This window comes from Xiphophorus hellerii, chromosome 14 (assembly GCF_003331165.1).
Source record: "Xiphophorus hellerii strain 12219 chromosome 14, Xiphophorus_hellerii-4.1, whole genome shotgun sequence".
Lineage (NCBI taxonomy): Eukaryota > Metazoa > Chordata > Actinopteri > Cyprinodontiformes > Poeciliidae > Xiphophorus > Xiphophorus hellerii.
The window spans coordinates 8,907,048-8,930,375 of NC_045685.1; the positions used below are offsets into that span (position 1 = coordinate 8,907,048).

General features: G+C 41.2%; 1 protein-coding gene across 1 annotated transcript; it reads left to right on the forward strand.

Moving 5' to 3' along the window:
- The first annotated feature begins 1,774 nt into the window (after positions 1-1,774).
- Positions 1,775-22,441, forward strand: irs4b (insulin receptor substrate 4b). The gene is made up of 2 exons (XM_032583526.1): positions 1,775-6,463; positions 17,719-22,441. The coding sequence occupies exons 1-2, from the start codon at positions 2,380-2,382 to the stop codon at positions 17,721-17,723; spliced, it is 4,089 nt and encodes a 1,362-aa protein (XP_032439417.1). The 5' UTR covers positions 1,775-2,379; the 3' UTR covers positions 17,724-22,441.
- Positions 22,442-23,328: the final 887 nt, after the last annotated feature.

Here is a 23,328-nt window from a genome sequence, read left to right on the forward strand (position 1 = left end):
TTACAATTAAAGAAAGAAGCTTTGGGGATCTCGAATCATTGGTAAAGGGCGTAGATTCATACAATTGTTAGCATTGGTTACGATTTTCATTGTAGCTAATGCTAGCTACATATTTCTGTAGGCAAATAGGTTGAAGACGGGTTATTGTGACCCAAACATTCAGTTACAGCTTTCTCTTTTCTCTAATGGCCCATTACTCAAGAGAAAGCTGTAACTAAATTGTTTGGGTCACAATAACCCTTCTTCAACCTATTTGCCTACTGAAATATCCAGCTAGCATTAGCTACAATAGGCCATTGAGTGTTTCAATGGAAAGGCCATGCTTTATCATGATAAAGCACGCATGCATATGTTGTATAGGAACTAACAGTAGCTAAGAAGAAACCAACTTTCCACTGTTTATATGTATATAAACATATATACGTGAGAAAATTTGATAACATGTAACTAAATAATCTAAACAGACCTTAGTGTGAGTAAATGCATTTATTCTATGATTATATTCATTATTTTATCCTATAATACATAATTGAGGTTTAATTTATAACTAATGCCAAATAAGTGTTACTATATAGAAGTCTCACTGCTTCCTTAAATGTCATATATGTAATTTGTTTACAATAAAAAGAAGAAAGTGTAACAATTCAGTCTGGTGTTTGTCTCACTTCAAGCTGAGTCAGTAGTTAAGTGTTCTTGTCATCAGTTCTTTAATTCCTATGATTGCAGTATGCATCATTAGCGATAAGTAAGCATTAAGTAGCTGTATAACTTAAATTGTCATATTATTTTACCCTCGCACAGAGTTCTCCCATGCACTGGAATAATTCTAAATTACGTTTTAGGTCTTTGTCGAGCACAAGGACAAATTACTCAAAGCCTGACAGGTGGTCCTGCATGGAACTAGGGGTGCGATTCCCTCTGGGGTCACCTGCACATCATATGATCCCACTCATTAGCTTGGAAGGTACTTGAGAGAAAAGGTTAAAGTGAATGGTTGTAGGCAAAGCATAGCGGAAGCCAGGAAAGCCGAGCATGGCATTCTCCACAGTGTGGAAGAACACTGATACCTCCCCTGGGTGGGGGAGAGGGTTCTCCTCCTAGAGGACTCTTCCCCAAACATGTCGGCGCTCTCAGTAAGCATTTAGTGCTGCATAGCTACTCTGAGGTTACGTGACGACAAAACATTACTGAGGAATAAGGCAGACAAAGTGAGGTTGAAGCATTTGACTATTCAACAAGATTGTTTTTTATATTTCATTTTTTTATTTGATCTAAGGAAACCGTTTATACATATTTTTTACTACAGTGGGGTTTATTTTAAATATTAGTTTTATGTTATCTTCATTTATTTCTTATGATACACTTTTGTGTATGTTTTAGAATTTTAATAACACTCTTTATATCTATTGCTACAATTTTCTCATGACAAAAATATGATTGTGTTTTCTCAACTCTATCTTTTACTTATTATAGTTTACTAATAATAATAATAATAATAATAATAATAATTAATAATTATTATTATTATTTATGTACTTTATTTTGCATTTTCTGTCATTATAGTCTATGTTGTTGTTCTTCTATTTAACCTCAGTAAAGAGTTTTGTGTTATCTTTAACTGCATGTAAGTGCTTTATCAATAAAAACTGATTTATTGACAGACTGACCGGTTGATTTAATTTAAAGCGTTTGTTTATTCAACGAAAATCTCATTATAATAAAAATGACCATTAAATACCTATGTAAAAGTTGGACAGAAGTATTGTTACTCTTTCTACAGGTCGAAGATCCCTTTTTGGAGACCGTAGAAAAGCCTGCAAAAGTCACCTCCTATTTATAAACTTTCGTTGTATCTTTGGAACACGATTGGTTCAAGGCATTGACGCAAAGTGCTAATATCTTGCAGCGATTGGTCCAGGCGTCTGTCATGACGTGTCAGTCAAAGTAATGGGCCAATCACAGCCGGTATTTGAGTCTTTCTTCCTCCCGCTTGCTGGCTGACGCAGAGGGTCATGTGTTGTTTGTGCTGTGGCCCGTAGAGATGTGTACAGGAGTAGAAGGGAACGGATTGCTAAAGGAGCTAGCTGGATCCTCCCGGTTACAGAAGCAAGGCTGAGCGTGGCCATGTTCTACACGGTAGGCTTTATTTCGTGATAAAAGCCAACAGTGGAGTGTATTCGTCGCCGAAAAGAGTCGGAGAGGCGCGTTTTGCTCAGGCGGAGTAACAAAGCCGGTGTGTGAGGATTGCAAATCTGAGCCGTACGAGTCACCGTTAGCTGGCCTAGCCGGACTCAGGAGCTTCGTCTCCCAAAACAAGAATGGGGTCCGAGTCCACTCGGATTAGCCTGCTACTAAAGTGACCTTTGCTTATATTCCCTGATGGCTAACTTCACGAATTACCAGGAGGGTAAGGCGGCTATGTTGATGGTAGAGCCTCAGCAGAGGGACGTGGGGACGAGTCCTGCGGCCGCCAACACAAACGGAGACGGCTCAGTCGGGGAACCCCCTTCCCCGTTAATTAATATCGGCGGCGGCGGAGGAGGAGGCTCTCGTTTTCACCAACACTTGCCGCCCCCCAATCACCTTCACCACCACCAAAACCTCAGCCTCGACTCGCCAAAGGATCAACAGCAGCACCATCACTACCAGCTGGCTCCACAGCAGCATCTTTCCGGGGAAAACACCACCGAGTCCCCGGGCAGAAAAGCCTCCTCCTCCTCTTCCATCAGCCAGGTACACACAGCCGAGTACCCCGCCGCTAGCGGCAGCGGCCATGTATCCGCCGCTGTGACCGTCGCTAACAGCTCGGAAGTCGTGGATGATATTCGAAAGTGCGGCTATTTGAGAAAGCAGAAACACGGACACAAGCGGTTTTTCGTGCTCCGGGCTGCCAGCCATCTGGGGCCGAGTCGTCTGGAATACTACGACAGCGAGAAGAAATTCAGAAACAGCCTGCGCACCGCTGCCGCGGCCGCCCCGAGCGGAGGAGCGGTGGCCGCTTCGCCTCCGAAAAGGGTTATTTACCTCTACCAGTGTTTCACGGTGAACAAAAGGGCGGACTCTAAAAACAAACACCTCATTGCCCTGTACACTAAAGACGAATATTTTGCTATTGTGGCTGAAAACGAGACGGAGCAGGAGGATTGGTATGTGGCCATCAGTGAGTTGATGAGTGAGGGGAAGAGGGGGCACTTGGACTCTGATGATTTAGATGATGGCTATGGTACAGTCAGCCCTGGGACTGTGTTTAAAGAGGTTTGGCAGGTTAATGTTAAACCTAAAGGACTGGGTCAAACTAAAAACCTCACAGGTGTTTACCGGCTATGCCTGTCTACTAAAACCATTCACCTCGTTAAACTGAACTCTGAAACCCCCTGCGTTAACCTCCAGCTGATGAACATTAGGCGCTGTGGACACTCTGAGAGCTTCTTCTTCATAGAGGTGGGCCGCTCCTCCTCCATCGGGCCTGGGGAAATATGGATGCAGGTGGATGACTCGGTGGTGGCCCAGAACATGCACGAGACCATCCTGGAAACGATGAAAGCCCTGAAAGCTTTTGCAGAATTCCGGCCGAGGAGCAAAAGCCAGTCTTCAGGCTCCAACCCCATGTCGTTCATCACCACGCGACGCCACCTGGGTAACCTCCCTCCAAGTCAGACCGGGTTGCAGCGGCGGTCGAGGACGGAGTCTGTAGTCGGCACGCCACCCTCTAGTAAAAGTTCCGGTGCGAGCGGCTATCGCTTCCGCACGTCTAGTGAAGGCGAGGGGACGATGAATCGGCCGTTTCGCTCTGCCACAGGAAGCCTGGTCCACCTCAACGCAGCCCGTGTTCCCCATGGTCGCCAGGACAGCAGTGGGAGTGGCAACAGCTGGAGTGGTGTTGCAACAGGAAATGCTGGCACGAGCACTACCAGCAACCGCTACGTCAGAGCTATCCCCTCCACCTGTCACGCCCGCTCAGCCTCACTTCCTGTCTCCCACTTCCCCTCGACCACCAGCCCAGTCAGCGTTTCCTCCAGTAGCGGCCATGGTTCTGTTTCTGACACGCTCACCCGCCCATCAAGCGCCTCTATATGTGGCTCCCCATCCGATGGAGGCTTTAACTCCTCCGATGAGTACGGCTCCAGTCCCGGTGACTTCCGGTACTTCCGGGTGAGGAGTAACACACCGGATTCTCTGGGCAACACCCCACCAATCAGAGAGGAGAACTGCCTCAACGATTACATGGCCATGGGCTGGAACCGGGACGTTTTGGGCACCAGTGTGGGCTCTGGAAACAACAGTGGATGTGAGACACCGCGCGATGAGAGTACCTCAACGACCGAGGATGAGCGCTTTTCTTCCTCATTACTGAGGAGGAGGACGCACTCCTTCTCCAGAGCAGCTGCCGGTTTGACCGGAGCCTCTGGAGTAGCCACTTATCAGAAAATGACCCAGACAAACCTCTCGCTGGATGAGGGGTCAGACTTGGTGCTGCCATTTGGGAGCGGGCTGCTCCGTGGTGGGCCATCCTCTTCCTCTTCCTCTCTTCGCTCCGACTACAGCTCATGCTCCGAACACAGTCAGCAGAGCCGTCCCTCAACACTCTCCAGGTCGGAGGCCGGAGCCGAACGCCCCCCTCTTTCTTCCTGCTCTTCTGCCAAGGAAGACAGCGGCTACATGCCCATGATGTGCGGCGTAGCAGCGGTGTCGCCTCGGGACACTCCTCCTGACTACATGCCTATGCAACCCTCTTCTTACTCCTACCAGGTCTCCCACTCACCCCAGTTCCACAGCCCAGCTTTAGGCACGCGCTCAGCCCACCATAACCCACAATCTTCCACGGACTCTCACGGCTACATGATGATGCTCCCAGGGAGCAGTGGCACCTCTCCTTCTCCTCTCCAGGTCTCTCCCGGTGGACCCGGCGCTGCTGGTGTTGGTGGAAGTAACAGCATGGCTGAGAAACCTGAAAACGGAGAATATATGGACATGTCCTACAGCGGCTGTGGTCGCAAGCTCCCAGGTGAAGACAGCACTGTGTATTACACACCAGGAACTCCCGAGGGGCCCCTGAAGTCTTACAGTCCTTACTTCTCTCTCCCCCGCTCTTATAAGGCCCCCAATAGGGAAAGGGAAGAGAGAGAGGATGGGGAATACGTACCCATGAGTTCCCCTGCCAAACCAGTGTATTCGTCAGTTGCGACTGCTTCAATGTTGGTGCCAGAAAAAAGAATAGGAGGGGGCAGCAACACCTCCACTCCCTCCCACCCACCTCCTCCCTATGGAGCTCACCATACAACTGCTGCAATGGCTGACCGACGGGTCATGAGGCCTACCCGCCTTCCTTTAGGCAGGAGGAGTTTCCATGGCCCGCTGCGGGTCGGCGAGCCCGCCACAGAGACCTCGTGTGCTACAAGGTCTGTCCCAGTCACCAGCGTCCCACGCGAAGGGCCCTCAAGTCCCGGAGAGTATATCAATATTGAGTTCGGAGAACACTTCCCTCACCAACAGCAGCCCCCTCCCTATCCCTTGTCCACTCAAGATGAAGCCCCCTCCCTGGTATCCAGCGACGCTCTCTGCTCTCCTCCCCAAGACTACATGAGTGTGGAGGTTGGGTCGGACCAGCATGATGCCACTGGGTGTCTGGGTAAGAACCAGTCGCCCAGGCCCAGCCTCGTTGCTCCTTGGAACCCGCCCAGCTACATCCGACCTCTGGTTAACAGCTCTGGGGTCTCCGGTTCAGGCGGTCACTGGAGGTCGGTAGGAGACGATTACACGGACATGTCATTCAACCTCAGCAGAGGTGAGAGGACTCAAAGCCCCACAGCGATGCTGCAGCATCTTTGCGTCATAGAGGGACGCTATGGTCACCCTGCCTCCACCACCTCCTCGTCCACCATTTCCCCACCTCACCCTTCTTCGACCCAACAGCTGGAGCCCAAGGTGGTGCGAGCGGACCCCCAAGGCAGGAGGAGACACAGCTCAGAGACGTTCTCCTCCAGCTCATCCTCTAATTCAACTCCTTCGTCTTCAGCCACCCATCCGTCTCTGTCCAACCCCTCAGCCCCGAACGCCAATGGATCCTACCAAACGGAGGGACAGACCTCTAGGTGGGCCAGCTCGGCATCTTTCGACAGCGTGTGGATGTCCTTGGAGGGCGCAGGAGACTCGCCAGCTCACCAGGCCCAGGTGAGAAACGCAGAAACCGACGCCATGTCCGGGAACATCCCAGCGTCCGCCTCCTCGGGGGTTGGCACCAGCAGAATGTGCAGGAACACGTCCGTCGGCTACCAGAACGGCCTCAACTACATCGCCTTGGAGCTGAGGGAAGACGGGAGCAACGCAGGAGCGCCAGGGGCCAGTAGCAGCGGCGGCGGGAATGCATCAGTGGCGCCACCAGGAATGGTACCTCTGCCAGAGAATGGAGCCTACGCCAGCATAGACTTCACCAAATCAGATGGAGTCACCACAGCAACCAAGGGTGAGTTTGACTTGTTTCGGTTTGATGCCATCTCAGACTTTGTTTCAAATTAGAAGTGAGTAAAAGGAAAAAAAGTGTTATGGGTCTAAAATAACTGTATGCTATTTTGAGCCCTTTTACATCAATGTGCAGCTCTTTAAAGTGTATATTCTGTTCTAAATTAACTCTGTGAGATCTTCTGTTTCTGACACTTGAAGCTGCCAGCTGTTGTCTTTGAAGGCTTATGTCTGGGGAACTGCAGCCTCGGCTGTAACGGCGCTGTTTCAGGAAGTGGCACAAATGTGTGGTTCATTTTTTAGGCCCCGTTTTCTTTTTTCTTTTTTTTATTTGCGTTGTGTGCCAGCAGACTGGTAGACGGCTTGTTTTCTCAATGAAGAGAGGTTTATCTTAGGTCAGCTGCGGACTGAGTCACCCTAAAAAAAGGCCCTAGCTGGCGGCGGCGTCTCTGTGTTCCTGTCTGTGCACTTGTTTTTGTTTCTGTCAGCATGTATGCAGATTTTACTTGTGTGTGTGTGTCTGTGTGTGTGTCTGTCTGTGTTTAATCGCTTTTTGTCTGTTTTAAGCCATTCACTTGAGACATTTTTATGTTTTGGAAACATTTGCCTTGGAAAAACATTGTTTTAGGAGCACATTTAACTTAACAACAGTTGTCGTGTAGCTTTGCAGTGATTTATTTAATCCACTTTCCTTATTTTCTATTAGAATTCTTAAATAAAAACTGTATAATGTTTAAATGCCATAGAGAATGGAGCAGCCTGGCTTATTTCTGGTTTTCAGTGTCAGAAAAATTTTTGATTTTGGTCTTGACTGATTCAGATTTTCTTTTTCTTATAGAATTAAAACACCAAAAATGTAGATTGATTGTTTGTTGAAGATTGTATTTTTAAATGACAAAGTGAAGGAATTAGAAACCCCCCCCAGTATTCTCATTTATGCATTACAGTACATAAATACATATGTACCTCAACACATAAAGTACATATATGTTGAGGTTCACATATGTACTTTCTCTTTGTCACAAATGGCTGTGACTAAGAGAAAAATAAATTATGGGAATAAAGTAGTAACATTGTGAGGGGAAAAAAAGAAATCACGAGAACAAGGTAATAATAATAAGGGGGGAAAAGGCAATAATTCGAAAATGGAATCACAATCTTACCAGCATAAATGATAATAATACAAGAATAATGTTATATGACAGTCATGTTATGAGGACAGTCGTAATATAAGAAAAAGTTGTAATGGTACGAGAATAGTCATTACCAGAATAAAGTTTTAAAAAATGAGAAAAACTCATTACCAGAATAAATATTATATTATTATTTGAATGAAGTAATATTGTATCTTTATTTTATGAATACAATGACTTTATTGTCATAATGCTATAAATTTAGTCTCCAAATATTATTTTTGTAACTCAAACAGAAATTTTAGTGTGGCCTTGATACTCTGTCATATTAAAGTGTAAATCCCAACTATTTATTGGATTTTCACCAAACTAACGACATCCCTTCATCTATCGTTTGTTGCTTATCTGAGAGGGCATCGCACGGTAAATGAAAACCAATAAAAACATACTTGTGGCTGATGCATTTAGAGAAGGAAAATGGTTTGAGTTCTTAATATTAGTTGTGATATGAATAGCAAAATACATTATTCCCTATATGACCAGCCACTAGAAAAAGGGTAACCAATTATGGCTGATTAATTGATGCATCTTTGGTATTATTTTATAAACTTGATTATGATCATTTGTGACTATGATTAGATTATGCTGCAATGAAATGTGTTGATGTAAATTGAGTTTGCGCTGAATGGGATTTGTCAAAGGCCTTTAGCTGGGATTTGTAATGTATTTCAAATAGGAGCTATATAAATAAACACAAACATTGTGTGTATGTTAAGTATTTAAAAAGGTACAATTTAAAACCTGAAAAATCATTCCTGTGGCCTGAAGTCTATATGAAGTGTTGTGCGATGCGTAGATTAAGACAGACCCGTCCCTCTCCCACCTGTTGCTGTTCACTGCCACTCAGCTGGTTGAAAGGAGGCAACAGCATTGTTAGAAGTCAGATAAATTAAGCTCTTACAAACTAACAAGATTCTGCAAAACTACAGCAAAAATAATTAGGAGTGAGCTTATTTGATCCTTTTCTTTATCAAATTATTATATCAGTTGTGAAAATACGATGAAATCTTGGTATTTTTACTAAAAGGTTATCTTTAGATTTTTTTTCCTTTTATTAAGTCTAAAAATTGTTCCATACCGCTCCCCCTTCCCCATTCATGTTTAACAATATTGTATTAAAGTAATTAAGACCTTATTTTGAATAAGGCTCTGTAAACTGATTTATAAAGCATTTTCTAAAGAAATGTGGGGTTGCAGTCTGTAAAGACAGACTATTCCGTATAATCTCTTCCGTTTATCTCCGATTGCAGTTTATCTGATGTGTATACTTCAAAGAAATCGTTTTGCAAATTGCTATGTTATCTAAGTTGAAACGTAACATGCATAAAATATTGAATTGATTTGGAAATGTTCAGTTTGTAACTTTTATCCTGGTTATGTGGAACTGTTTTAAGTCTTGATATTTTTTGAAACCATAACTTTTTAAGACCTGAAAACATACAGCCGTACATATGCTTGTTGGTTTTTAAGTTTGATTTTCAAGTTAGTCTAGTATAGTGGCATACTTTTTAGAAACGGTCTCCAGAATTCAAGTCAGTCATATTAATTTCTACAGGGCTATTTCACAACAGACTCATCCAGTTTACGTACAGAAATGCATAACCATATCATCATATCATTTTATCAGTTACTGTCTTTCCAGTCTTTCACTTTGGAGAAACTTTTGCATTTACTGCCACTTTGTTCTTGATCAGAGTTAGATTTTTCTGTAGTTTCGAACCGTCACAGATCCTTTTCCCAAATTAGCGACCTAGCACTGTGGACACTCCGACATTCGCAGCTTTGCGCATTGCACACATGATTTTGGGGATGTCTCTTAGAAAATAACATTTTAGTTTTAAAACTACTTATTTAAAATACCTTTGTATTTTTTTTTTTAAATCATGATTTCAGAAGATGTATATAAGATTACTGAATTGCAATGGTTGTTAAAAATAATTGCTCTTTAGGGGACTGCAATTATTGCCTTTTTCTTCAAAGTACTAACAACTAAGTCAAATTGGATTGGGTTTTTAGTTTTGCTCGAGTATTATCATTGAATTTGGGTCTGGACTTTGACTAGACCATTCTAACTCACGGAAAGGCTTTGCGTTGCAACATCTTAAAGGTTTTGTTTCTGGATTTACATTCATCATCTATCAAGTCTCACTAGAGCACCTTCTTCCAGCAGTCGGATTATTAAATTATTTAAGTAGACATGCTCCATATACATGTTTTTTTTTTTAAGCCTTACCAACCAGGTTGATTGCTTCTCTTTATTTACTGTTTGCTTAAATGTTTCGTCAGATTGCTTTTCCTTTTCATCACCGGTTTGTTTATCCACTTGCTAGTTTATGTAGAATCTATTCAGTTCACGTTCGTGAAGCATAAGGAGTGTCGCACGCATGTGTCGGCCGGTGTGTGTGCAGTCTTTCCCCCCCTGCATCCAGGTCAATGTGCGTTTGTTTGCACCGAGTCATGGCAGGCAGCCTTTGATGCGGCGCCGTAATTGCCGCGGCGGCATGTTAAGACACACAGCGGAGCTGAGAGGAAGCGCATCATCACTCGGGAATGCGTTTCCTCTCAGCGGCAGAGCTGAACTCATTGAGGTACACCTGGATTTTTGACCCAGAGGAGACCAGGAGGGAGGGGATGGATTGAGGTGAAGGCTGATTTTTGATTTGTGTAGATTTTTTTTTCTTCTCCAGTTGGCAGAAGACTTCTGGCTAAATCTTGAAAATGTTATTTGGTATGTATAATGAGAATTTTTTAAAAATAGCTCAAATTTGGTGTTTTTATTGAAATTGTAATTGAATTGTACACAGCTATTGCAGTGGTTTCCAGATGATGGTGCTCTGCAGGCCTTGGTTCTAATGACAAAATGAACTTATAATGTTTCTGTAAACAAAATTCCTCTTCAAAAAACCCACATTTCCTTTCTCCATAGGGGCAGTTAGTAATGGCAACACTGCTCCAGCCAACTTAGCAACTTCAACACTATCTTGAGCTACTAAATTGTTATTGGTTAAAAAACAGAATCAGCCAGAAATTGCAATCAGTTTACCTGAATTAAAAAAAAAAAAAAACTGAAAAGGAAACGAGTAATTAAAATATAATTCATTAAAGAATATTTTGGGTTCAGCAAGGAAGTTGGAACTTAAGTTATATATTTCTAGATTTGTTCAGTTGTGCTTATTTGTTTGGTGACTCTTAACTAAAAGTATACATTTTCTTCTATTTGCAGATGCAAATAGAAATGTTGGGTTGATTTAAGGCCATATCGCCCAGCCTTAGTATCAGCCAATGTTTCCGCAAAGGAAACACAACCCCATTTGCGTTTCACCCGCTGGCTGTAGTCACAGTGTGGGCCAGCATTAGTGAATTTCAGTCAGTTGAGTTGGATCTTGTTTGATTGTGAATAAAGACCTTGTAAAGTGGAGAAAAGCGAACGACGGCGGATGTCAAGGTGGCAAACTGTAAATGAAATAGTAGCTGCTAAAGCACCGGCAAGAGAACCGACTCTTCTTTCTAAACCATCCCAGGATAAGTGCCTCTGAGGTGGTAAAGGACGTGAGGCAGGAGTGTGAGGCAGGCTTATCACTTAAGGGGAATCCAGCAGGGGACCAAGATGTGCCAGAAGATGTGAAGATGGTGCAAGGCTGCCCTTTTCCTCTCTCATTCCCACCTCTACAGCAAGGCCCTTCTATATTTACAGCTCTATTTCAAGACTGACATAAATTTATGGGCCGGTCTGAGGCATGTGCTGCTCGTAACAGGACCCCCCGCCACCTAACCAACCCACCACCGTACACTTGTACCAGTGTGTGTTGCACGCAGCAGTTTCTCTACCTCCTAAATAGCCTCATATGTTGGCGGACAGATGTTAGAGTTATTAACCACGAGGATTGCACACGAAGCAATTTTGATTTGAAGCTACCAATCCGACTGTCAGGGGAAAGATTTTGTGGCTTCCTGAAACTGTACATATCGTGACTTTTTTTGATAATTTTATACCTTTCAGCACCTGAAAAATCATTTTAGAATCACATTTCCTGTTTGAGTGGAACTTTAATTTATAGTTTTTTGGGGGGAGGGGAGCTCATCGGAGTATATAAATCTAGCAACCAGACAATGCTGGGGTATATTTGGTTAAAAGAGGAATTTGAACCTCAAAACTCTGGGCGTGTTAGGTCTAGCCGGATTCCCAATGGTCGCCAAATTCCTGGAGTATTAGAGAATTTCAAGGTGTTTCTCATAGTTTTAAATGTCATCCAGGAGCGGTTCTTTGTGAGCAGTTTTTGCCTTGGGGGATCTATCTAAACCTTCCTGTGCAGCCCAAACAAACAGCAGCTGCTTTTTCCCATGCCAAACACAATAAATGTTGTTTTTGTCATCATCGCTACTATATACACCATACAAATAATATTTAACTTGATGTTTTTTAGACATTTAGTTGGCTGGAATAAGTCATTTGAATGCTTTAGCACAGAAACTGTATCGCTTATCTTTTGGAGGAGTTGCTTAATTTCTAAATGTTTGTTCACTCAAACGTTTGCCCTCATCATAGACTGAAACCTTGATTTATGAGTTTATATTCAACAGATTTTTATGTTCTATTAGTTTAATACGAAGCCACTCTTCAGTAACACTGCTGCTGTCCAGAGGAGTTTATGGCCAAACAAATGACCAAAAGGAGCCCAGATAATGTGGCAACACCAGCCCACAGCATCACCTCTCCACCACTCTGTATGAGGTGCAGGGTTTCCCCCAGTGTATGTTGAGCCTGATCGGACGCCAGGCTTTATTTGTCCCACTCGCCAGGCTAAGCAACGCTTGTTTTTATGTTAAATTGTCGTTGTTTTTTTTTAATACATCAGTAATCCTGAACTGCATGCGTCTTTGCTGCGCTCCTCTGCACTGCGCACTTCACCGGCGGAGCGGAAACATTCCTGAAAGATGGGTTCATAGTTGATGCAGTTTTCTGGAAGTTTGTTCAAAAACACTGAATGTTGCTTCTCCAGTTTAAATAAATATCTGTTGTTGGCCACAACGCAACTATTAATATCGGATATCAATATAGAGTCCGATTTTTATATCAGTGAATCTTTACTCGAAGTACCAAATATTTGCTGCTAAATTTTTAACAACCTCTCTAAGAGAGTCATGCTTGTTCAGTATTATTCATACATTTTTACTTGATAAGTAAGGCTTGTAGAGTCAGATTCTTTTGAGACTTTTGAATGGTCAGACCTTGAGAGGCTGCCTCCATGAGTCTATGGTTAGGTTAAGATTAGATTTCCTCAGCTTCTCAAAGTTTATTCCTTTTTGTTATCACTGAGGCTTTTCTGGAAGCTGTTGAAGCCCAGTGGAAAAAAAGTAAACCTTTCCTCTCAAGCACACTGCGATGACCAAGCAAGATTTCACCGGACTACCTTTGGACTTACAGGAATGTGACATTGGAGAGTTTTTTTTAAATAAACAAACTCTGAACATGTGTGCTAATGTTTATTTAGGGGGGTTTATCCTTTATGGATTTATCTTGTTGTTTGCTGTCATTCAGCTTTGTTGAACTCTTAACTTCCTTAGATGTTGAAATGAATGAGAATGCTTAATTGTGGTAAATGCAAAGAAACTTCACTGGCATTAATATTTAACTTTTCACCAACACAGTTATTTGTAGCGTTTGGTGCAATTTTATTGTTACTTGAATCTATAAGTATTACACGAGTGTTGGGGCCAGGCTAAGGAAAAAACGAATAAATTACAAGAATAAAGTCATTTTATGAGAAAAGTCACATTTAGAGAAAAAAGTCGTACGAGAACCAAGTTGTGGTATTACGAGAATAAAGTCGTACGACAGTAAAAATATGAGAATAAATTTAAATTACGATAACTAATAATACGATAAAAAACTCATAATGCGAAGATAAAGTATAATAAAACCAGAATAGAAAATTAATAGTCGTATGACAAATCGTATTGTGAGAATAACAACATAATAGTACAAGGAAAGTGACGTAATGACACGAGAATAAACTCACCAGAATAAAGTTGTAACAGTACAAGAAAAAAGTCATATGATGATAAAGTCAAAATATGAGCATAAACTCGTATTGCCAGAATAAACTCGTAATACTGCTAGAACGAAGTCATAATTATACTCCGTGAACAATAAGACATTTAAAATGAGGAACATTTGACATCTTGGGAAGTTATACTTTGGTATCAGTTTTACAGCTGGAACATACTTAATATTTGAACGTCAAATTATTATCAGTCTCAGGACTTTGAAAGAATTGTACAAATTACTGAGCCGATTTCGAAGAAAGAACCACGTTCTAGACGAGCCGGCCATGTCGGACCTGGAGAACTCGATCAAAGCGTTGCTCTCATTAAAGCAACTTTTATTCTAGTCATTTTATGACTTTCTTCTGGTACTTTTGTCTCTTTATTCAACTAATTTTATGACTCATTCTTCCAATTAAGAAAAACTCTTAGTCTGACCCTAATACTCCGTCATAGTTTCTGTTATGTGTTCGATCCAAGTCAATGGAAACGTGTTGCTGAGCTCAACATTTGATGACATTTGAGTGCAGACAAAGGACTGAGAGCTACTTTCATATCAATTATCTAATAATGCCTAATGAATGCTTCACTTAGAGCAGCCCGCCTATATCTACGCAACATAATGAAGATTTAATTGACGGGAACAACCTAAATCCAGTATTTTGAATTTGAACTTTTTGACAAGGTGACAGGGAATCAAGTCCCTCGTCCCGTAGTCTGCTCCTGAAAGACCATCGCTTCGGCTGCCACGCCAACCGATGTCGGCTAAACTCATTACCCCGGCTCGTGGCTTACTCCCATGATGCCTTTTGTCTGTCTGATCCGAGTGAATGGGTTTTTAGGGACGCGCAGGGACAGAGAGTGAGAGGCGGTGAGTCAGCGAGTGCAGAGGGGCTGAGACAGAGGGAGGGAGAGACGGCGAGGGAGAGACAGGCGGTGGGCCTGAGCCACCTGCATGTGTTGCAACAACACCAGGAGCCCCTGGCTAGCGCAGGTGTTTGGTGAACAGTGTTTTTCTAACCCAATTCTGTGGCGAGTGTGGGAGCGTACGCACACTGGAGCGAGGTCAGCTCAGGTCGGCCTGGCCCGTGTCCTGAAAGCGCTGTTTTGATCAAAGTCCGCGTCTGGACTGCAAAGAAAAACCCAGAGACCTCAGACGTTCCCTCAGCCGCTCTCTGGTTGCCTCGCGCATGCCCACGTTCAGAGTCAACTTTGTTTTATTGTCGCGGCTATAATTAAGCACTGTTTAGCTGAAGCTTGTTATTTGCTGTGTAAATATATAAAGATTCAGAATGTTAAGAAAACAGACAACAGGTTAGCACATAGCTACACTCCTACACGACTGGTTGTGCAGTGAGCCTGTGGGATTTATTCAAACTCTGCAGCCCTTTTTATTTTCCTTTTCGCTTATAGTTTGCATTTAAGTTTTGTTTAAAACATGAAACAATATAAAATGATTAAAGGGTATGTTACTAAACGGCTAAATGCATAGAGCTGTTGTACATTTAAAAAAAAAAAAGAAAGTACCATAGAAGCACAGATTTCTGTTTCTGATTTGTAGAGATATCAAATATTTATGGCTTATTCCAGATCTTTGTTTTACTAATTATACATGTTAGAAACAGATGCAATGTCGCATGTTGTGTGTTGGGGAGGAGTCGCTGTGAAACAGGGTTTTATTAACACTTTAGCACCAAGACATAATAGAGTTCAAATTTCAAACTATATATATTTCCTTTATTTAACCAGGTAAACCCTGTTGAGATCTAGATCTCATTTTCAAGAGGGACCTGGGCAACTACCTTTAGCATGTTAGCATGGCTAGCATTAAAAAAGTGTTAAAAAATAATTTATATTGTTAACTATAAGGTGCCCAAACGGCTGCCAATTTCCAAATACTTGCTTAATTTTCAAGAGAATTTTAAATATATAATTTATTTTTATTTTGGTGTGGGGAACTAGCTGTAGCCTAGCCGAGAGTATTGACAGCGCTAAGGCCCTCCTCCTCTGATTGGCTGTTTCTGACTGGGAGCGGTGTAGTTCTGCAGGTGGCAGTAGGACCACAGGAAGGCAGCAGAAGAACAAAATTTTTTTTTATCTATTTTTTTCACAGATGATTTTTCTCATGTTCTACTGTAACGACATGCTGACAGTTAATAAATATGTAAAAAAAAAACAAAAAAAACATTGCTTATAAAAGTTGCATACTGCAGCTTTACTTAAAGTAAAACTACAACATTGAAATATAGCTGTCCAATAGGGCTAGTTCTGGTTACCGCTGAACCGAAGACCCATATGAAATATTAAAGGTTAGTTTGGATTTTCTTTGGTTGTGATTCACTGCAGTAGGAAGGTAAATAAACCCTTCATGTGGGGGAAGCCAACGGCTAGTCATATGTAGCCAATTTGAAGTGACAAATTAAAAATGTTCGAATCATACGTTAGCCGATATTACAAATGTACAATTTCACAACAGCCCATTGTTTGGTTGGCGCTGTTCAGGTCTGCCAAACGGCCTCTGTGTTTCAAAGTGAAGTGTATCACTCCACAAGATTAGCTGCAGAAATGTAGAAAACATTTCAGCTTTGCTTCAGTTGCCTGCCATTATTAAACACGTTATGTTTATGTGCTTTCCAGATCGAAAAGGTTTTTTGAAAACTGTCCCAAAAAACTCTGTTTAGAAGGAATGACGTAGCATATTGTGTTGCTAGCTTGTTAGCATCATCGCTCCAGCAATGCACTTATTTCACCTTCACATTTCAATCGTTCAGCTCATCAGTACGCGACTTCCTCTATACTACTACTTCTACTGCTCTGCACTTCCTGTTGTGTTGTTTTTGCTTTCCAGGACCTGTTTGTGCTTCGGTTTAACCTTGTTGTTCACCGTCTGCTCTCCCTCACTCCTCCTGTCTTTCTATCATTCCATGCCTCCCTCTATCCTGGTGGCTAACAGGGGAGCGGCATTCCGGCAGTGCTCCTCCTCCTCCTCCCGTCCCATTTCAAAGCTTCTGCATTGTGTGGTGGTTCTCACATTGTTGTCAGACAAAGCGCTGCTCTCAGTGGAATAACGCAGCTGGACGGCGGCCATGGCACAGGTCAAACGGGGCCTCCGGGCCGCCCGCGACACCCGACCTGACAGCCGGAGCTCGGCCTTGATGGCAGGGCAAGAAGCAAACTTTATGTTACTGGTGTGTGTGTGTGTGTGTGTGTGTGTGTGTCTGTCTGCGTCTTCTGGCAGCAAAGTCCACTACCTACACTTATTTAGCAGGCTTCTTTTTCTTGTTTTTATATTTTGCTGTCATTTTAAGATTTTTTTTCAGTTATATCATTTTTAATGTGCTTGAAAATGTTGGAAAAAAACTTAATATTTTCTGTCCAACTTGGCTGTCAATAAAGCCTCCATATACATGTTTTCTGTTTTTGATCTCTGCTCGCCACTTGTAGGAGTGCCTCTTGTTTTTTTGTTCTTTTTTTTTACTTACCCAGAGAAATTGACTTGTTTATTACAAGGTGCTTGAAATCCTTGAAAATGCTTGAGCTTCTTTTAGGTGTTTTCAAGCCTCGGAAAGGCTAAAACCTGATGCTAAAACTGCACAGTTTTGTAATGAGGAACTGGCGAGGTCTTTTTTCTTTTCTTTGTAATGTTGATTTATGTTTAACAGAAATATCACATTTGATCATATCTGTACATTTATGGTGTTCTTTCATAAAACTTCTATACAAAACGTGATGTGACAACTGCAGACAACTAAGCAGAGTAGATGCTTCTCTTCAACAGTTACAGGGAAGTTGACAGATGAACACAGTTGCTCGCCACACGTTTCAGACTTTTAATGCACTTCAAAATGATTAGCTACTTTATGTTGGTTCCTCACATAAAATCCCAATGAAACACATACATGCCAGGCTGACAACATGACAAAAGACTCTGCACTTTAACTATTCCATGTACCGTAATGTTTATGGAGGTTGATTCCTGACAAATGACAAATTTTTTAAATTTGTTTTTCTGTCTCTGCAGACTGAGCGGCAGAGGTCCACCATGTTGCCTCCTCCTTCTCTTCCTCATGCTCCTCGTCATCTCTTATCTCGGGGCACTTGACTCTGCCTTTGACCTTTAGCCCCTCCCCACGCCCCGCCCCTTCCTCCAACAGTGACCTTCGACCTTCAGTCACACTGAGAAGCTGCTTTCATCTGGTCACAGACGACATTTTCAACATGACAAACCAGAAAAAAAACGCTTGCGGGTTGTTCCTTTTTTTAATTATTATTATGATGATTATTATTTTTTAAGTTTTTCATTGTTAATGTTTTTATGTTTTATATGCATATCCTGTCCTGTTGATCGTCCCCTTAAACGAGTGATGCTGCCAGTGTTTGCTGCTCTTCCCACCCACCCCCTCCTGTTAGTTCAACACTGCTATCCAGCACGCAGCGGTCAGTGAACTTTAACCGAGGGGTGTACAACACAAACAGGCAGTTTTTTTTTTTTTTTAAATCATTTCTCTTTATGCGGTATTATTATTTTTTTTTTAAAAAAGGGAAATTTAGAGTTAAAAGCGCCGGCATTATGGTACGAACTTGGAAGCTTGAAATATTCTGTCATCATTTACCATCAATTTTTTGTACCCTATTGATAATCCAGCCTCAATTTTATTTAATTTAACTTTATTTTTCTTTTTTTTTTTTGTAGAAGACCTTTATAGATATATACACATATATATTTTTTAACATTTCTTCAGTTTGTTTAGTACAAAGCTTGTGGCTGGGTCCATTTTAGCTTCACACACACACACGGAGAGCACGCTAGTTCCCAGGTACAACATGGCTCCCAAATCTGCTGCAATACTGCACCAGTATCTGTGTATTACTACAGTAAGAAAACGTACAGCGTTACAGTATTTATTTTACTGACTGCACATCTATTTATTTGGTACAACAGGTACAGATGTCCCGGTACATTTCATAGTTTGCTTCCTAGACTGAAGGTACTCAGCAGAGAGGGAAAATATTGCGGAGAAATCCACGCCAGCAGCTAATTTTCTCATACATTTTAGAGGATTGAGACCACCCAGCAATATTTCTTGTGTAAAAATTAGGTTGTGTACTTTTTGGAGTATTAAAACCAAAGCCAAATAGATTGCAACAAAGAATTTGAGCAGTATGTCCACCATGGAGTTTAATATTAAAATTCCAGATTCAGAATATATATATATATTTTTTTTTCATAAATGTTTTATACTTTCATTATAAATTAGCATGGTGGTCAATTTTACTGAAGCTGATAGTATATTGAATGAGTATTCTATAAGGAAATTGAAGTTGGAGACTGTGTGCCACCAAAAATCTTCCTGTGTGAAACAAATTTTTAAATTGAAACATGTCAGGGGAACCACAACATATAAAAGTAAAGGCGTACAAAAAGGAAAACTGCTAAGAACATTATTTTCAGAATTGGAGCAAGTGATGTTTTTACTCGGACTGAAAAGACGTACGCTGCATGTTTTTGTGGGGAAGAAGATTGGTGACGCACAACCTCCTAACTCCATCTTGTCTGCAGTTGTACTACTAAAAGGCGATTGTGTTCATTTACATTTTAAAACTGCTGCCTTTGTTTACACTTTCAGACAGCCGACAGTATAGAAGTATTTTTCGTTTGCAGATGTAGTCAGTATGTTAATAATACCATGACTGATTATCACTTATACAGTTCAGATAAAATTATTCAAACCCCAGGTAGATTTTATTTAGAATGATTTTTACTCAAAGTGAAACTTTGTGTGAAAATAGTTTCAATTCATTTGTGTTTACTTTCTACAATTCTGGCCAATATTTTTGCTAGTTTCCACCAGTATTTAGGCAATTTATATAAGGCTTTTAATTGCACAAGAAATTGAAGTTGGAGGTTGTGCACCACCAAAAATTTTCCTGTGTGAAACACATTCTTAGATTGAAACATGCCAGAGTAACTACAACATATAAAAAGTAAAGGTTGACTCTGGTTGAGCCACTCCAACTCATTAATATTACTTCCAGTCAATGTTTATTTATTTTTTTTAATTTTAAGATTACTTTAGACCCAAGTCTGCCAGGGGTATTAATGATATCTAAACTAACGTTATTTTCTGCTCCATTTCCAACTCTTGTCTGCATACAAACTGACTTTTGTTGCCACTAAAAACTAAACATTTTTTCAAAAAAAAAACCAAACAAAAAAAAACCTTTTCAGAGTGGAAATTGTTAAAAATCCGCTTGGAAATGGAGACGACTGAAAACATCAGGACAGTTCCACTTTGCACATGCTAGCTCTGGCTTCCTTTGCTGGAAACCTCAACAGTTCAGCAGTTTCGAAGCGTCTCACTTTGTAAACTTAAAAATATAAACGATGGAGTGGAAACAAAAGGGGAACAAGTGTCACTGAAAACAGAAGCTTTAATTGTTTTTGAGAGGACTTGAATTTAAATTTGTTTAAAACAAAGAAAGTGTAGCATAGCTTGACAGGTTTTAAGAACCATTACGTTTTCCAATCTAGAGCATCAGTGTGAAAACAAAAAAATTGACCTATTTGCTTGGGGAAAAATAAGAATTTTTCAGAATTTGCTGGTGGATACGTATCATTTCCCCTCTCTGCTTCTTGTTGGTTTGTTTCAGTTTTCTGCACAAAGCACTGTTTGTTTATACTGAAGTAGAAACACATTTGTGGCTCCTTTTTTTTTTTGTGTGTGTTGCTTTCACTTTTACCTCACGTGCGGTCCTCACAGTTCATGCAGGAGCGTGGTGAACGGCAGGTACAGGCGCCAAACGCGGCATGAATGACGCGCCGCGCTCTGACGAAGGCGACTCCTTCTCACAGGCTCTTGATTTCTTTCGGTCAGGATTTTTCACACGCAGATGTTCGTCAGAGGCTGGAAATGACGTCAGAAGACGGTTCCAGTAACCCGAGCGGTCGGCCCAGGTGCAGCAGGCGGGGCCACACCGGACACCGCCTCCTTTCTCATGCCGTCACTACGCCTGTTTCTTTACCGTTTCTGCCCGTGCTTTGTCTTTTAGAGACGCTTAATGTTCACTTGGTTTGTATTTAATAGTTTTATTTGCCTCCGTTTTTAATTTTGCACGGCCAGATCACGGCCTTTCACTGACACAGCATCGTCAGCAGGATGGGTACCGTATCAAAACGAGGGGCTAAACCTCATCCCGACTGAACTGCCTCCTCCTTTTTTAAGTTCCAGCGTTGACAAAATTTAGAAGGACACGGGTTAAGAGGGAAATTTGTCATGTTGAGAAGGTTACAGATTATTTTTTTTTTCCCCCTCATGTATTTGGAGGTAAAAGGGATATAAAGACTGTAGAATAACCTCCACAAAATGCTGTTTTTAAGCCTGTGACGTGTCTTACATGTATATTACCGAACAATTCGAGGTTGTTTTGTTTCATTCGCCCTCCTTTTACCGCCTTTGATCCAACAAAGATTTAATCCCACATCGGCCGCAGCGGCCAGAGATAAACGAGATGGTTTTTCTTTTCTTTTTTCTATTTTGTTTTGTTTGCAAAATTTAGGGGGGTTTTTTGTTTTTTTTTGTGTACTTACTATGCTACAGCGACGTGTTACGCTTGGGTTTTAATGCTATGGCAGGAAAAAAAAAATACTGGTAGTGTTAGTTTTGTGGGGATTTGTGGACTAATCCCTCTTAATTTATTCAGAAATGTCCATGTTGGATTGCCTTCACGTTCAACTTCTACACCCCGTCGTCTCAAAATTTCTCTCACCTCTTTCGATTTCCAGAAAAGTTTGGGTTCATGTTTTTTTTTTTTTTGGCAACAATGCAACCTCAGATGTGTCCTCGTTGTTTTTAAATGGGTACGAAAATGAGGAGACTCGTATATCCTTGCAGAAATGACATAAGGTAATGCGTTATCAATATTATTATTATTATTATTATGCAAACTTTAGTTTTGATTTTTGTCAAATCTTTTGATTTCTTTCATATTTCTAGTTTACAGAAAGTAAAAAAAAAAAATCGTATTTTTTTGAAAAAGCAGAACAATAAAATGTTTGGGTTTTTTTAAAATTACGTAGGCATTTTGCAGTTATTTGTATTAAAAACAACCTGCCTAACTATTTTTTTTGTAACTATAATCCAGTTTATTTGCTGCTGTGTAGTACAGTTACTAGTCGGAGGTAAACATGAGGATCAAGATTATTATTATGATTTTGTTTTTTGGTTGTTTTTCTTCCTCACCTCTGAATGCGTTTGATTTTTGGAATGAGGTTCGGTGGAAGCCGAGGAGAAGAAGCGACTCCCGCTCTGCCCTGCTGCTTGTGCTCTTATTTTTCCCGAGTTGAATGCTGTTGTTTGTTAGCTTTACGGGAAAGAAAGAGGAGGTGTGTATCCTTCGTATGTGCATTACTTTTCAGCGACGTACGTCCCGTGTAAGAGGAAAAAAAACAAAAAAAAGAGGGATCTGTGTTGGAAATGGAAATCCTCCTTGTGTAAATAAAGAAAGTTGTTGCTTTTTTTTTTCATGTTTTGATCGGCACCTCAGCAGGTGGCCCATCCCATGTTTTATTTTTTATTCCTTTTTGTTTTTTCCCTCTTTCTTTCTCCCTTTTTGTTTCCTCGTGGAGGGAAAAGGGGGCACGAGGGGGACTCGAACGCGATTTGAGCATCGGCATAGTGTTTATATTTATCAAAAGTTTTTTGCTTTCGATAGAGCTATTGCAATAAAAATGTGTTCATGTAAGACTTTGCGTGTCTCTTGTCTTTTTAGAATAATTGCAAACCCTTTCTGACCACCTGTCATGACAGTAGCTGCAGATCAAACTAGAAGTTTACACACTGCAAAAACACAGTGGTAACTAAAAATACCAAGCATATTTGGTCTTTGTTTGTAGTGCAAATGACTCATTACACTTGAAATAAGTGAAAACTAACTTACAAGTGTCTTTTCACCAATAAATAGCAGCTCGTTTAAGTAAATAATTTCTTAATATTGGTTAAAAAGTGATTTTTCCATTGGCAGATAAATTTACTTATACCAAGACAATTTCCCTCCATCATAAGTGAAATTATTTGCCAATGGAACAAGCACTTTTTCATCCATATTTAGCAATTATTTACTTAAAACAAGATCCTATATCTTGCCCGATAAATTACTTTTGAATTAGTTTTGTCTTAATTCAAGTTTACTAAGATATTTGCACTAGAAATGAGTCTAAAAATACTTGGCAAGATTGTGTATTTTTGCAGTGCATATAAAGACACTTATTTTAATTTCTATGTTTTCAAACTTCTCCCGTTTCAGGTCAGAATTACCTAAATTATTTTTCATTTGCTAAAAGCCACAATCCAGAGTTAGAGAATGTCAGAGGTTTAGTAATTAATGTCTTGAAAAATTATATGGAGTTAAGGATTGTGGTTTTGGGATTTGAGTTAATTGGAAACACACCGGGGTGTGTGGGTGCGTGTGTGTGTGTTTATTCTACTTTCCCGTCGTTCTGGGAACTGGGAAATTCCGACTTCCCAGTCCGAAACAAAAACTGGAAACTCGGAAGTTGCATTTCTCACTGGGAAACTGGGAGTGACCCGACTTGTAATGGGGGCGTCGCTTTTCAATATGGCCGACCGTCACA